Here is a 15,454-nt window from a genome sequence, read left to right as displayed (position 1 = left end):
TTTACATTCAGCTCACTTCTGTGGCAATGAGCAGGAAAGTGGGCAGGGAATTGGGCATGACGAGAATGTAAACACCTCACTCGCCTCGCCACTTCTACTGCCACTGCTCCTGCCCTGTGCTCCCCTTATTGTCGGTTTTTTGTGCACGAGTCAAAGGACCGGCATGACGAGGAGAAGTGAAGGGGCAGGAAGGCGTTTACATTCAGCTCCGAATCATTTGCGTTGTGTGTTTTGTACGATTTTAAAAGTTTTACGTGACCAGGGCAGCTTGGAGAAGTAGTTTAGGAAGGGAAGTGAGGATCAATTTAATCGTCTTACCTGGTCGGCTAAAATTCAGCTAGGTAGGTACCGAACACAAAAATCCACGGTAAAGTTCACCAATGAAGTACTTAGGTAAAAATAAACTAAAAATGTCACAATTCAAAAGATACGTCAACTCTTGGCCTTGTTGCTTAGACCGGGGTTTACCAACTCGAGATTGAGATGAAACGAGGATTTTCCTTAATATACCCAGGTCAACCTCGGATGGAACTCAATCCTGAGACAATCCACGGTGGTAAAACTCGACCTTGGAGAGTAAATTAATAAAAAGTTAAGGCCCGTTTCCACTTGTCGTTCGGAAAAAAAATCGTGTCGTGCGCAGTAGGAACACTATGAATTCAATCACTTTGCCTTTATAGTCACAGGATGTTCGGAAAAAAATCGTGTCGTGCGCAGTAGGAACACTATCAATTCAATCACTTTGCCTATACAGTCACAGGATGTTCGGAAAAAAATCGTGTCGTGCGCAGTAGGAACACTATGAACACCCAGGTCAACCTCGGATGGAACTCAATCCTGAGACAATCCACGGTGGTAAAACTCGACCTTGGAGAGTAAATTAATAAAAAGTGAAGGCCCGTTTCCACTTGTTCGGAAAAAAATCGTGTCGTGCGCAGTAGGAACACTATCAATTAAATCACTTTGCCTATACAGTCACAGGATATTCGGAAAAAAATCGTGTCGTGCGCAGTAGGAACACTATCAATTAAATCACTTTGCCTATACAGTCACATCAGGATATTCGGAAAAAAATCGTGTCGTGCGCAGTAGGAACACTATCAATTAAATCACTTTGCCTATACAGTCACAGGATATTCGGAAAAAAATCGGATGAAACTCACGACACGTGGGAACGGACCATAACAAAAACAGCAAAAACTCAACTAAAAATGCCACGACCAAACCGAAATCTAGCACGGGCACAAAAAAATTCAGAGAATATGACTCCCCCTTAATTAAAAAAAAATATATATTTCCTAAATATATACAGCCCCTTGTGTAATTCACTCACTCACTCATACTAATTCTAACCCACTTCTAGATGTGCTAGGAAGATGCGGTTTTCACCATTGGATTTCTTATTTTTTGTACATACTGGGAAAAATCGAAAACCCCCGAAATTCCAAACCGTTCCCAAGATATTGACGTTTTTTAGTCCCCCCCATAAGAAATACACGGGGAACAGAGTTTGAGGCCAGCAAAACTTTTCCTACATTTAATATTTTCTCTCGCTTTTAGTTTTCATTTCTTCGAAACAAGACTCAGGGACGATAGTTAAGCAACATCGAGTGTGGAGAGCAACATGTGGAATTTTTCATGGAAGGAACACAACGTTACAAATGTTTCTTTCTCTGCTCCCAGTGTCTATTATTTTCATTCGCCGACTGAAAAATCCGGATACTCTATCGTACATATAGGTATCGTATTCAAAATCTCAAATGAGTAATTGTATTGAGGACAAAATTCCATACTTCGACTGGATTGAACCCACGCCCTCCTGTTTGCCAGGCGAGCGTCTTTACCATTAAACCACAGGGTTTCGTTTTTCCTCCTGATCACATTTGGTTCTAAATTGAAATTTAAAATCTGTCCTATTTGCTGGTGGGTATATCTCATTAAATCCCGAGATATGTCTACCAGTAAATTCAATTAAAAATTTGTTCAATCTGTATGAAACTATGTAACAGTTAAAATGTCAAAATAAAATTACAAATTCCGAAAAATAAATTGAACTTCAGGGAGTATTTCGTTTTTTTCGAAGATATAAAATTTATTAGGAAATAAAGTTCACCAATGAAGTACTTAGGTAAAAATAAACTAAAAATGTCACAATTCAAAAGATACGTCAACTCTTGGCCTTGTTGCTTAGGCCGGGGTTTACCAACTCGAAATTGAGATGAAACGAGGATTTTCCTTAACTTCAGAGAGTGTTTTTTTTTTTTTTTTTTTTTTTCGAAGATATAAAATTTATTAGGAAATACTCATTACAAAGAACACAAAATATAAATCATAGGAATAATGAAGATTAAAATAAGATTATTATGTATAGTCCGATTTTTTTCCTTTTTTTAATGGAAACTTGGGGTGATTTTGAAATTGATGCCTGGGACTACAATTTGAATCCAAAGTTTAAAATTTAAAGACTGACTGACTGACTGACTGACTGACTGACTGACTGACTGACTGACTGACTGACTGACTGACTGACTCACTCACTCACTCACTCACTTACTCATACTAATTCTAACCCACTTCGAGATGAGCTAGGAAGATGCGGTTTTCACTATTGGATTCCTTATTTTTTGTACATACTGGGAAAAATCGGAAAATCCCGAAATTCCAAAAGTTTCGTGTCGCATCCTTGTCACATTTGACAGCTACCTACATACCAAATTTCAAGTCTCTATAGCTCTTACCGTTCTCGAGATATTTTGTTTACAGACAGACACACACACACACAGACAGACACACACACGGACCAATGGCTGAAACTTTGGATTTAGGCTTTAGGGACCTCAAAATGTGTTTTGGCACTAAAAATTGACCATCGAAAATTCGACCCGATTACATTTCTTTCCTTCCTATAGGATAAGGAAAGTAAAAATCCCGATCTTTTCGTTCGACAACATGTGTGACGTGTGACAATGTGACATTGAATCATTTGCGTTGTGTGTTTTGTACGATTTTAAAAGTTTTACGTGACCAGGGCAGCTTGGAGAAGTAGTTTAGGAAGGGAAGTGAGGATCAATTTAATCGTCTTACCTGGTCGGCTAAAATTCAGCTAGGTAGGTACCGAACACAAAAATCCACGGTAAAGTTCACCAATGAAGTACCTACTTAGGTAAAAATAAACTAAAAATGTCACAATTCAAAAGATACGTCAATTCTTGGCCTTGTTGCTTAGGCCGGGGTTTACCAACTCGAGATTGAGATGAAACGAGGATTTTCCTTAATAGCCAGGTCAACCTCGGATGGAACTCAATCCTGAGACAATCCACGGTGGTAAACCTCGACCTTGGAGAGTAAATTAATAAAAAGTCAAGGTCCGTTTCCACTTGTCGTTCGGAAAAAAATCGTGTCGTGCGCAGTAGGAACACTATGAATTAAATCACTTTGATGCCTATACAGTCACAGGATATTCGGAAAAAATCGTGTCGTGCGCAGTAGGAACACTATCAATTCAATCACTTTGATGCCTATACAGTCACATCAGGATATTCGGAAAAAAATCGGATGAAACTCACGACACGTGGGAACGGACCCATAACGAAAACAGCAAAATCTCAACTAAAAATGCCACGACCAAACCGAAATCTAGCACGGCCACAAAGAAATTCTGAGAATATGACTCTCCCTTAATAAAGGAATCCTTATCTTCCCAATACACACGGGCGGAGAGAATAGGACAAACCAAGACTGGAGCATGCTCCAAGTACTATCCCAACTGTGCGCCTAGCATTTTCTCATATCTCCCATGAGTCACTAAGGTAAAGCAACATCGAGTGTGGAGAGCAACATGTGGAATTTTCCATGGAAGGAACACAACGTTACAATAATGTTTCTTTCTCTGCTCCCAGAGTCTATTATTTTCATTCGCCGACTGAAAAATCCGGATACTCTATCGTACATATATCGTATTCAAAATCTCAAATGAGTAATTGTATTGAGAACAAAATTCAATACTTCGACTGGATTGAACCCACGCCCTCCTGTTTGCCAGGCGAGCGTCATTACCATTAAACCACAGGGTTTCGTTTTTCCTCCTGATCACATTTGGTTCTAAATTGAAATTTAAAATCTGTCCTATTTGCTGGTGGGTATATCTCATTAAATCCCGAGATATGCCTACTAGTAAATTCAATTAAAAATTTGTTCAATCTGTATGAAAATATGTAACAGTTAAAATGTCAAAATAAAAAATAAATTGAACTTCAGAGAGTATTTCGTTTTTTTCGAAGATATAAAATTTATTAGGAATTACTTATTACAAAGAACACAAAATATAAATCATAGGAATAATGAAGATTAAAATAAGATTATTATGTATAGTCCGATTTTTTTTTCTTCTTTTAATGGAAACTTGGGGTGATTTTGAAATTGATGCCTGGGACTACAATTTGAATTTAAACTTAGTTTAAATTAATCCAAAGTTTAAAATCAATCAGATTACTTCTGGCGCGGCGTCACAATCAGATTTCAAACTCGGATTAACTTAATCCGAGAGTTAAAGTTAAACCGAGTTTAAATTCACTTTGACGTCCCCGGCATCAATCAGCGAAATACTCATTACAAAGAACACAAAATATAAATCATAGGAATAATGAAGATTAAAATAAGATTATTATGTATAGTCCGATTTTTTTTCCTCTTTTAATGGAAACTTGGGGTAATTTTGAAATTGATACCTGGGACTACAATTTGAATTTAAACCTAGTTTAAATTAATCCAAAGTTTAAAATCAATCAGATTACTTCTGGCGCGGCGTCACAATCAGAATTTAAACTCGGATTAACTTAATCCGAGAGTTAAAGTTAAACCGATTTTAAATTCACTTTGTCGTCCCGGGCATCAATCAGTCACAATCAGATTTCAAACTCGGATTAACTTAATCCGAGAGTTAAAGTTAAACCGAGTTTAAATTCACTTTGACGTCCCCGGCATCAATTAGCCTCAAAATTATCCCAAGCAAGAGTTAAAATTGTGATATCGAATATAAATGTTAAAATGACAGGTGGTCCAAAATTACCCCTATCTACAGTATGTACCGTAGGTACAAGAAATAACAAGGAAAATGTTTTCTTTGGATCGGGCGCTTCTTTCAAAGGTGAATTCTTTGGCGATTGTTGACAAATACTCGATTGTCTGGGGAAAGTATCCGTCAGAATTTCGAGATGAAAATACTTCGAGATGATATTTACAAATGGATTTGTAAATTATCTTGAATGAAAAATAGATCCAATACTTTTTGCTTTTCCTATCTTGGCAATGCTAATTAAATTTCTTAAAAATACCCTTACAAAGTTTGAATTACTCGATTGTCTGGGGAAAGTATCCGTCAGAATTTCGAGATGAAAATACTTCGAGATGATATTTACAAATGGATTTGTAAATTATCCCGAATGAAAAATAGATCCAATACTTTTTACTTTTCCTATCTTGGCAATTCTAATTTAATTTCTTAAAAAAATACCCTTACAAAGTTTGAATCCAAACCGGGGACCAAATAATCCAAACATTTAGATATACCTACCTACCTATATCATCCGTGAAAAAATTTCAGTCAAATTCTTAGGAAAAAGAAATAATATTTTAAATAGACAAATGTAATAAAATAAAGAATCAAAGATAATTATGAAAATAGATGCGAAATCTCCAAATACACCTATGAATTTACCTGAGATTTAACTCAAGCGTGGATAAGGAATATTCAAAAACACCGTCTGAAGAAAAATTACGAAGAGAAAACCGAGGTAGGTAATTGGTTGGGTTTTAAACCCAACAATATGAATCTTACAAAGTTTGCTGATTACTTGGTTGATGAATATATTGGTGTTTTTGATTTAAAACATGTTTTTCATTTTTTGTTCATCGGGGGAATAGAACTATACCTTCTTTTTTCTATCGGGGGAATAGAATCATACCCTTCTGGCTTCAAATTTTGCAATCGGGGGAATCGGTATAAAATGGGGGGAATTGAATGCTGTCCATCAAACAATGTCGTGTCCAAATGGTCAGCCAAACCTTCGAGTCCACGCTGCATGGTCCTATACATTACCTTGTCTTCGACATTGAAATAGGGTTTGACATAGTCGTTATAGAACTGCAGGGGCGTTACATTGTCCACACTATGGTACTCCTTGTTCTTGTTCCGGTACTCCCAGGTGAACGTCTTGGCCGGGATGCCCAAACAAATGCCGACAATCTTGTAGATGGTCGCCATTTGAGTCTGAATGGTCGAGCGGATCGAAGCGTCCGATTCTCCGGCCGAGATGAGGTTGCGCAGGTCCTTTGTGTATTCGCGCAGCTGAGGGGGGAAACATAGGTATAAGTAATGCGGTCTACTCGTAAGTATAAGTCATGCTTCATTTAGAGTATCAAGCAGCTATCCGGAAATGGGGTACATCATACCGACCCCGTTTGAACGGGAAAGGGTAAAATATGAGGTTGCGCAGGTCCGCGCAGCTGAGGGGGAAATATAGGTATAATTTCATTACTGTTTTTACTACTATTGTACTTATACTGATATTTATTTGGTTTTGGCTACAAATTTTACGAGTGGATGCCCTTCGCACTCAACCTTTGCTATTTCTTTAGCAAGGGAAAATGCAGGTTGATAAAATGCAGGTTGATACACTCCCTGTTCAAAGTCCCCCCAAGTCAGACCAAGCTAATCTACTCCCTGTTTGAAGTCCGTGAGGTCTTTGAGCAGTTCGGATGCAAAGTTGACGGGCGTGAGGTGAGGTGTGGTGGGGATCTGATGAGTGGGAACGAAACGAGGATAGATTAAGGGGTCTGTGTTTGTCACTTGAATAAAAATAAAAAGAAGTTGAAAACAAAAACTCTCATACCTACAATTCTTTCTTTTTTCTTCGCCTTTTCCCGTGTACAGACGGGGTTGGGTTTTTCGTCAGCCTCTCAATTAGCCCTAACTAGGGTGATTGCTTGGGCTGACATTTGGTTTTGGCTACAAATTTTACGAGTGGATGCCCTTCGCACTCAACCTTTGCTATTTCTTTAGCAAGGGAAAATGCAGGTTGATATACTCCCGGTTTAAAGTCCCCCCAAGTCAGACCAAGCTAATCTACTCCCTGTTTGAAGTCTCCCAACCAGACAAAACGTCCCCCAGCTTGAAATTGTAAAATACAAACCGCTGGCACTGGGCGACTAAGGGGGGACACAGCTTAAGGTTTGGATTTTCAGGTGACATCGCGCGACTCGGCGCGACTAAAAGTCGTGCGATTGCGTTTCCCATGTGTGGCAGGCCTGATAACGAAATTTGATAAAACCTTCGGGTTCTACAGTGCACTAAGCCTCTAAAAGGTATACACAGATAGCTAGTAACTAGCTGAACGGTAAGGGTTGCATCATAACCCTGTAGTGAAGATATTCAAATGAATCCATAATCCATATCGCATATGACACACCATAGTAACGTGTCACACTGCCATACCTACCTACCTACACTGATAACAATACCCAATACCGGCGTGCTAGAATAGAACAGAATAGAATAGAGTAGAACAGAATAGAATAGAATCTGAGCGCACGGCAGTGTGCCAGGCCAAGTTCCAGTAAGCACGCCTGTGTATCTTTACACGAACCGATTCGGCAGGTTTTTCTCACCTTCATAGATCGGATTCCTCTAAAGATGAACTTTTGAAATTCAGGGCACATATTTAGGTAAGGTATATAAACATACCTGGAAAATTTGAGCTCTTAATAACAAGCCTAAGTTAGCTTGGAAGGTACAACACGACTTCCGATCTAATGAATGCCCGAGTCGAGAGTTCGCGATTCCAGCTCGAGGCGAACTTTTTCTAGCCAGCCTAAGTTAGCTTGGAAGGTATAACCCGACTACCTTTCAATGTAATGCCTAGATCGAGAGTTCGATTCCCACCCGGGGCGAACTTTATCCTACACAGTTAAGGTTGACTGGAAACAGCTGGCTTTCTTCCAGATCCTGTCTTCCACTCTTCGATTTCGGGAAGATAAGACGTCCGCTGTTACAGTTCCCTCTATCAAACCCCTAGAAAAAAAAATATCTGTTGCGAACATCACACGACTTTCCTTATCCTATTGAATGATGCTTATTTGGGTGTTCTTTTACCCTAACTTTTTTCACATTTGTGAACTACATACCAAATTTCAAGTCTCTAGCTCATACCGTTCCCGAGATATTGTTAAAATACACCAAAAACCGCTAAAAAGCGGCTACATACCAAATTTCAAGTCTCTAGCTTATACCGTTCCCGAGATATTGTTAAATTACACCAAAAACCGCCCAAAAGCGGTAAAATGCCGCCAACCCAAATTTCAAGTCTCTAGCTCATACCGTTCCCGAGATATTGTTAAATTACACCGAAAACCGCCAAAAAGCGGTAAAATACCGCCAAGCGTTGAACCGGAGATATTGTTAAATTACACCGAAAACCACCAAAAAGCGGTAAAATGCCGCCAACCGTTGCACCGGTCTTAACCAAAAGTTTCGTGCCGCATCCTTGTCACATTTGACAGCTACATACCAAATTTCAAGTCTCTAGCTCTTACCGTTCTCGAGATATTTTGTTTACAGACAGACACACACACACACACACACAGACACACACATGCTGAAACTTTGGATTTAGGCTCTAGGGACCTCAAAACGTGTTTTGACACTAAAAACTGACCATCGAAAATTTGACCCTATTACATTACTTTCCTTCCTATAGGATAAGGAAAGTAAAAAAACACACTGATTACTGTACGCGTTTCTGACTAATCTATTCTATATTCAAACGACAAGGCAGACTTAGAATAATATCCTACAATTATCACCATGAACGAGTATTAGGTGAGTCATCTAAATGAACCTATTAGTGTAAACAATGGAAGCGAGTTTTCCCTTTTTACTCGAGATTTTTTTCTCCTTTAGTATCGGTTGGCCGTACTTTGACCGCTTTTTGGCGGTTTTCAGCTTCACTGACTGACTAAGGGGTTAGAGATATTGTAAAAGTTATGGCAGAATAACACCCAAATAAGCATAACCCAAAAAAGCATGTTAGTTGTATGTATTATTCTTTAACCCATCAAATATACGAGACCTTGTTTAGACTGCTGGGTCAGTCCTATTCGGACAGGATAAACAAGGTATATTCTATTCTATTCTATTCAATAGGATAAGGAAAGTAGTGTGATTTTCACACCAGATTTTTACTGGAGATCATTGCCCATTGAGTAGAGAGGTTTTGAAACCAAAATTAGCGTCCCGTTAACTGAACCCTTTAATGTTATCTGACGAAAGCTCGTTTCTGCACACTTAATTTTTGTAGCTAGGTATAAGAGAAAGATCACAAAACTGATGAGACAAAGACCGCGGGCCAATTTCAGCGAGTTTCATTAGCAGTTCTACTGGTTGATTGTTGTAGATGATTTGACGTCCGCCTACAACGTTGCCTAGACAATCCACGGAGTATGCCTTGTTATACTCGTTAGTAGGCCTCGGATCTGTCACCAGACATACCTGAAGGTAGAGGGCAGTTTTTTTTATGACTGAAAGTTTCTTCGAATACATACCTATCCATATTCCATGACCTAAGTCGTTCTATTCTGTATGACAGATCGACTGTTTGTGTAAAAAAAAAAAAAAAATTCATGTTCTTGGTATGAAAATAGATGCGAAATCTCCAAATACACCTATGAATTTACCTGAGATTTAACTCAAGCGTGGATAAGGAATATTCAAAAACACCATCTGAAGAAAAATTACGAAGAGAAAACCGAGAAATTGACCTCGGCCGTGTGAGCGTCTACAGTGTGTGAGGGTTTGCTGACGTTGTGAGAGCGAGTGTCCCAGATCATTAGCTTCTGATCGTCTGCTACGGAACCGAACAGACTCTCGTGTAGGAGATGCCATGCGACGTCCTGACGGGAGAGAGGGAAACGAAAATTTCAGTAGTAATATCAGTGCTTATACTGCTCCAATAGCGCAAGAGTCCTTTGTCCCAGCACTAGGTAAGTAGGCTACTAACAGTGCTTATTTACACCACTTGAATAGGACAAGAGTGCTTTATCACAGTACTAGGTAAGTAAATAAAATAAAATAAATAAATAAATGCAGTTTCTTTGTGTTATTATATCACAACAGTAGGTAATTGGTTGGGTTTTAAACCCAACAATATGAATCTTACAAAGTTTGCTGATTACTTGGTTGATGAATATATTGGTGTTTTTGAATTAAAACATGTTTTTCATTTTTTGTTCATCGGGGGAATAGAACTATACCTTTCTTTTTTCTATCGGGGGAATAGAATCATACCCTTCTGGCTTCAAATTTTGCAATCGGGGGAATCGGTATAAAATGGGGGGAATTGAATGCTGTCCATCAAACAATGTCGTGTCCAAATGGTCAGCCAAACCTTCGAGTACACGCTGCATGGTCCTATACATTACCTTGTCTTCGACATTGAAGGTAAATTAGGTAAATAAATAAATAGCAATGAAAGGGTTAAGAGCGAGAATTTTCGTTCATTAAAAAAAAGGCCTCACCTTATCCCAGAAGAACAGGTAGGACTGTGAGAATTGGAACTCCTCCAGGTTGTATTGTTTCATAATGGGAAGTCGCATTACGTTGAGGCAGGCAAATATCCAACACCGCCCGCTACTCTTCTGGTTTGTTACCGGCTTGGCATCCAGTTCCACCTGAAAAACCACACGTTAGGTAGCATTTTTACTTTCCTTATCCTATAGGAAGGAAAGTAATGTAATCGGGTCAAATTTTAGTCCCAAAACACGTCCCTAGAGCCTAAATCCAAAGTTTCAGCCATTGGCTCTTCCGATCTCTAGAGCTTAAATCAAAAGTTTCAGCCATTGGTCCGTGTGTGTGTCTGTTTGTCTGTCTGTCTGTCTGTCTGTCTGTCTGTCTGTCTGTCTGTAAACAAAATATCTCGAGAACGGTAAGAGCTAGAGACTTGAAATTTGTTATGTAGCTGTCAAATGTGACAAGGATTCGACACGAAACTTTTGGTTAAGACTGGTGGAACGCTTGGCGGCATTTTACCGCTTTTTGGCGAAGTGTGACAAGGATGCGACACGAAACTTTTGGTTAAGATCGGTGCAACGGTTGGCGGCATTTTACCGCTTTTTGGCGGGACAAGGATGCGACACGAAACTTTTGAGATCGGTGCAACGGTTGGCGGCATTTTACCGCTTTTTGGCGGTTTTCGGTGTAATTTAACAATATCTCGGGAACGGCAAAAGCTAGAGACTTGAAATTTGGTATGTAGTTCACAAATGTGACAAGGATGCAACACAAAACGTTTGGTTAAAATAGGTGCTGCGGTTGGCGGTATTTTTACCGCTTTTTGGCGGTTTTCAGCTATATTGACTAAACGGTTAGAAATATTGTAAATGTTACAACAGAACACCCAAATAAGCACCATTCAATAGGATGAAGAAAGTCGTGTGATGTTCGCACCAGATATTTTTTTTTTCTAGGGGTTTGATAGAGGGAACTGTAACAGCGGACGTCTTATCTTCCCGAAATCAAAGAGTGGAAGACAGGATAGAAGAAAGCCAGCTGTTCCGAGTCAACCTGAACTGTGTAGGATAAAGTTCACCCCGGGCGGGAAATGTACATGTGAAAAACATTAAAATAAATTTAAAAAACTGACCTTATGTGTGAAGTTGTGGCTGACATTCTGCAGACGTTCCCGTGATGTGCACACCTCCAATACATCAAGACGGGAGCATGCATTCTGAGCCACCACATTCTTCGGACACTCGTAGAAATCCGAACGGAACTTATCCAACAGATCTGACGTCAGTGGGGCCTTCTCGTAATTCGACACTGGAAACACAGAGTGGACAAAGGTGAATAAATACCTGGCTAGGTACATGCCGGTCATAGGGATGATATTTGGTAACAAAGCGAGGTAAGAGCTAGAGACTTGAAATTTTGTATGTAGCTGTCAAATGTGACAAGGATGCGACACGAAACTTTTGGTTAAGATCGGTGCAATGGTTGGTGGCATTTTACGCTTTTTGGCGGTTTTTGGTGTAATTTAACAATATATCGGGAACGGTATGAGCTAGAGACTTGAAATTTGGTATGTAGTTCACAAATATGACAAGGATGAAAGTCAAAACGTTTGGTTGAGATAGATGCTGCTGTTGGCGGTATTTTGACCGCTTTTTGGCGGGTTTCGACCGCTTTTTGGCGGTTTTCAGCTATATTGACTAAACGATTAGAGATATTGTAAATGTTACAACAGAACACCCAAATAAGCACCATTCAATAGGATGAGGAAAGTCGTGTGCTATTCACACTAGATTTTTTTCTCTTGATTGACGTATGTACAAATGTACATTTTTTGAAAAACATTAAAATAAATTTGAAAACTGACCTTATGTGTATATATCGACTAAACGGTTAGAGATATTGTAAATGTTACAACAGAACACCCAAATAAGCACCATTCAATAGGATGAGGAAAGTCGTGTGCTGTTCACACTAGATTTTTTTCTCTTGATTGACGTATGTACAAATGTACATGTGAAAAACATTAAAATAAAGTTGAAAGCTGACCTTATGTGTGAAGTTGTGGCTGACATTCTGCAGACGTTCCCGTGATGTGCACACCTCCAATACATCAAGACGGGAGCATGCGTTCTGAGCCACCACATTCTTCGGACACTCGTAGAAGTCCGAACGGAACTTATCCAACAGATCTGACGTCAGGGGGGCCTTCTCGTAATTCGACACTGGAAACACAGAGTGGACAAAGGTGAATAAATACCTGGTACATGCCGGTCATAGGGATGATATTTGGTAACAAAGCAATGATAAATGCCAGCCTAGTTAGCTTGGTTGATAGCGTGTCTGCCTTGTAACCGCTAGAATACGGGTTCGATTCCCGCCCGGGGCGGATTTTATCCTGAAGAGATAAGGCTGGCTATCTCCTAACCTGTCTTCATCCTCTGTTCTAATTCGGGACTATTAGACTTTAGCAGTTACAGTTCCCTCTATTGAAACCTTGAAAAAAGTTTTTTCCATTAGTTTGTGTTTGATTTCAAACAGTTTTCGATAAAATTTATCAAATAGGTATGTAGTTACCTACGTTTAACATATAAAGGACTAGCTAGGTTCGATTCCCGCCCGGGGCGGATTTTATCCTGAAGAGATAAGGCTGGCTATCTCCTAACCTGTCTTCGTCCTCTGTTCTAATTCGGGACTATAAGACTTTAGCAGTTACAGTTCCCTCTATTCAACCCTCGAAAAAAGTTTTTTTCATTAGTTTGTGTTTGATTTCAGACAGTTTTCAATAAAATTTATCAAATAGGTATGTAGGTACCTACGTTTAACATATAAAGGACTAGCTGAATTCCGTCGCTTCGCTCCGGAATACCGCTAGTTCATCCCGAGGCATGGCCAAACTTGTGGAAAAGGCATGGCCGAACTTGTAGAAAATAATAAAAAATACGTTCGCGCTGCGCGCGGTGGTGGTGGTGGTGTTTTAATGCTAAACTACCCACACTAAGAGACACTTGGTGTATCCCTTGTCTTGTGGGTTAGTTAGTGTTTTCCTATAGTGCTATTTCCCTGTTTTCCCTTCACTTTCCTACTGTTAGAATAATGTGCTTTTTGGATTTTTAATAAATAAATAAAACAGATCTTAGGTGTTTCTATTGTTTCCATTGTTCAAGTACTATTATCTAGTATGCACTTGATTGGCCTTGAGTAAGATTAATAGAGATTATTATGTAAGCTTCTACAGCAGGCATGTCAAACTCAAAATGTATAGAGGGCCATTTTTGATATTTGTTGAACATTGGCGGGCCGCAGGTATTCACCCCCCCAGTAAAAAAAATCATGGGATTCATTTGTTTTTTAAAAAAGAAGTTTTATTGGATCACAATAATTTTATTTTGAGCATACAAATAGTCTCAAAATCTCGTACATCTGATACGTCTGAACTAGATCCAGAGTGCTAGTGATTTTAATCCAAATTTTTAGTAAGTAGGTATTATTTTATTAGATGCGTTTACCAAGAAGTACTTTTTAACTTCATTTTGTTTCAAAGAATAAAGTAATAAAAAAAAAAAGAAATTTTTTTTTTTTTTTTTTTTTTTTTTTTTTTTGAGAATTGTCACATCAGCCAATCACATGCTTACTCACAATAGAGGAGCTTTGTGATCAGGACTACTCGAAATTCAGTGAAAATGTAGAACTTACTCTAGGAAAAAGGATCCCTACATTCCCTACGGAGCCCACAAACGCCTAATTATTAGGCTCAAATTCTATTCAGCAAAAAAATGTCTTTTTGAGCAAATAATTTGTTTTCGGTGTGAAACATGTTTGCCAGATTTCAGCAAAATGGGACAAACTGTCTGAGAGTTATAGTGGGAAAACAGACAAACTATAACTAAATACATATGTACCTCTAAATGTAAGATCCCATTGTCGGTATAAAACTTGGAACTTACCTACTTCCTTCGTTTAGTAAGACATACTAAACGAAGGAATTGTGTTTTATAAAATAATTACCTATACTTAAATAAAATAGAACAATAACAGAACTATCTATCGAGGAAGAATTGTGTAAACAAGAATCAAGTCTCCAAGATGTCACAAGTCGAGATGAATAAGAATATCTCCTATTTATTTTTATTTATTTTATTTTTATTTTCTCTTCCTTTCCAGCATGAAAAATCAATTTTCAATCTCGAATTTACATTGGAATTTCCGCATTTTCTTCGAATTCTCAGAACTGAAATGGGTAAAAAAAAAAAAAATATATCTATATATAAAAATATAGGAGGCTTTTCTTTTCCTTCTTCTTCTTCTAGTGTGATAAATTCTGTTCAAATATTGAGCAACACCAGTGGTTATGAAAATCATGTAAGTTATTTAGTAGAATATTTCAATCATGGCATTTGAAGGTTCAAGTTTGATTCCACAGATTACTGAGTACATATATAACTCTGGTTTGAGAAACAAAAGGGGAAGAGAGAGAGGGAGAAAGAGAGAGAGAAAGAAAGAGAGAAAGGGAGAGAGAAAGAGAGAAAGAGAGAAAGAGAGAGAGAGAGAGAGAGAAAGAGAGAGAAAGAGAGAGAAAGAGAGAGAAAGAGAAAAAGAGAGAAAAAGAGAGAGAAAGAGAAAAAGAGAGAAAGAGAAAAAGAGAGGGAAAGAGAAAAAGAGAGAGAAAAAGAAAGAAAGAGAGAGAAAAAGAAAGAAAGAGAGAGAGAGAGAGAGAGAGAAAGAGAGAGAGAGCGAGAGCAAAAAAAAGTTTTTGTTCCAAACATGCAACTTTTAAAAAGTACAGATTGTAAAGTGTAATGTTTATGGAACTTTGCCTAGTACACTGCTGTATGCTTAGAGCAGGACTGTACTGGGGGGGGGTGCAAGGGGACCTGGCCACCCCTCTCCCCCTTT

The 15,454-nt window shown here is 38.7% G+C and overlaps 2 protein-coding genes and 1 long non-coding RNA gene across 3 annotated transcripts in view; all 3 read right to left on the bottom strand.

Moving 5' to 3' along the window:
* LOC103519010 (glycoprotein 3-alpha-L-fucosyltransferase A-like) overlaps positions 1-7,469 on the bottom strand; it is a 32,293-nt gene extending 24,824 nt beyond the window's left edge. The window contains exons 1-2 of the mRNA XM_026830644.1: positions 7,414-7,469; positions 7,191-7,206 (exon numbers count right to left, since the gene is read on the bottom strand). Of these exons, the coding sequence (XP_026686445.1) occupies positions 7,191-7,206; positions 7,414-7,469 (72 nt within the window). The remainder of the gene's footprint in view (positions 1-7,190; positions 7,207-7,413) is intronic.
* On the bottom strand, positions 896-2,799 carry LOC113471468. The gene is made up of 2 exons (XR_003394157.1): positions 2,739-2,799; positions 896-1,118 (listed from the first exon to the last, which is right to left on the bottom strand). It is a non-coding gene; the product is annotated as an uncharacterized LOC113471468 (long non-coding RNA).
* Positions 7,470-10,551: 3,082 nt separating the features above from the next.
* Positions 10,552-11,934, bottom strand: LOC103519007 (bleomycin hydrolase). Its single transcript, XM_026830643.1, has 2 exons — positions 11,694-11,934; positions 10,552-10,722 (listed from the first exon to the last, which is right to left on the bottom strand). Exons 1-2 carry the CDS (start codon positions 11,925-11,927, stop codon positions 10,552-10,554), a joined length of 405 nt encoding a protein of 134 aa, XP_026686444.1. The 5' UTR covers positions 11,928-11,934.
* Between the last annotated feature and the right edge of the window lie 3,520 nt (positions 11,935-15,454).

This window comes from Diaphorina citri, unplaced genomic scaffold (assembly GCF_000475195.1).
Source record: "Diaphorina citri unplaced genomic scaffold, Diaci psyllid genome assembly version 1.1 scaffold2480, whole genome shotgun sequence".
Taxonomy (NCBI): Eukaryota; Metazoa; Arthropoda; class Insecta; order Hemiptera; family Psyllidae; genus Diaphorina; species Diaphorina citri.
The sequence above is the reverse complement of the archived record's forward strand: the minus strand, read 5'-3'. Positions and strand labels throughout refer to the sequence as shown.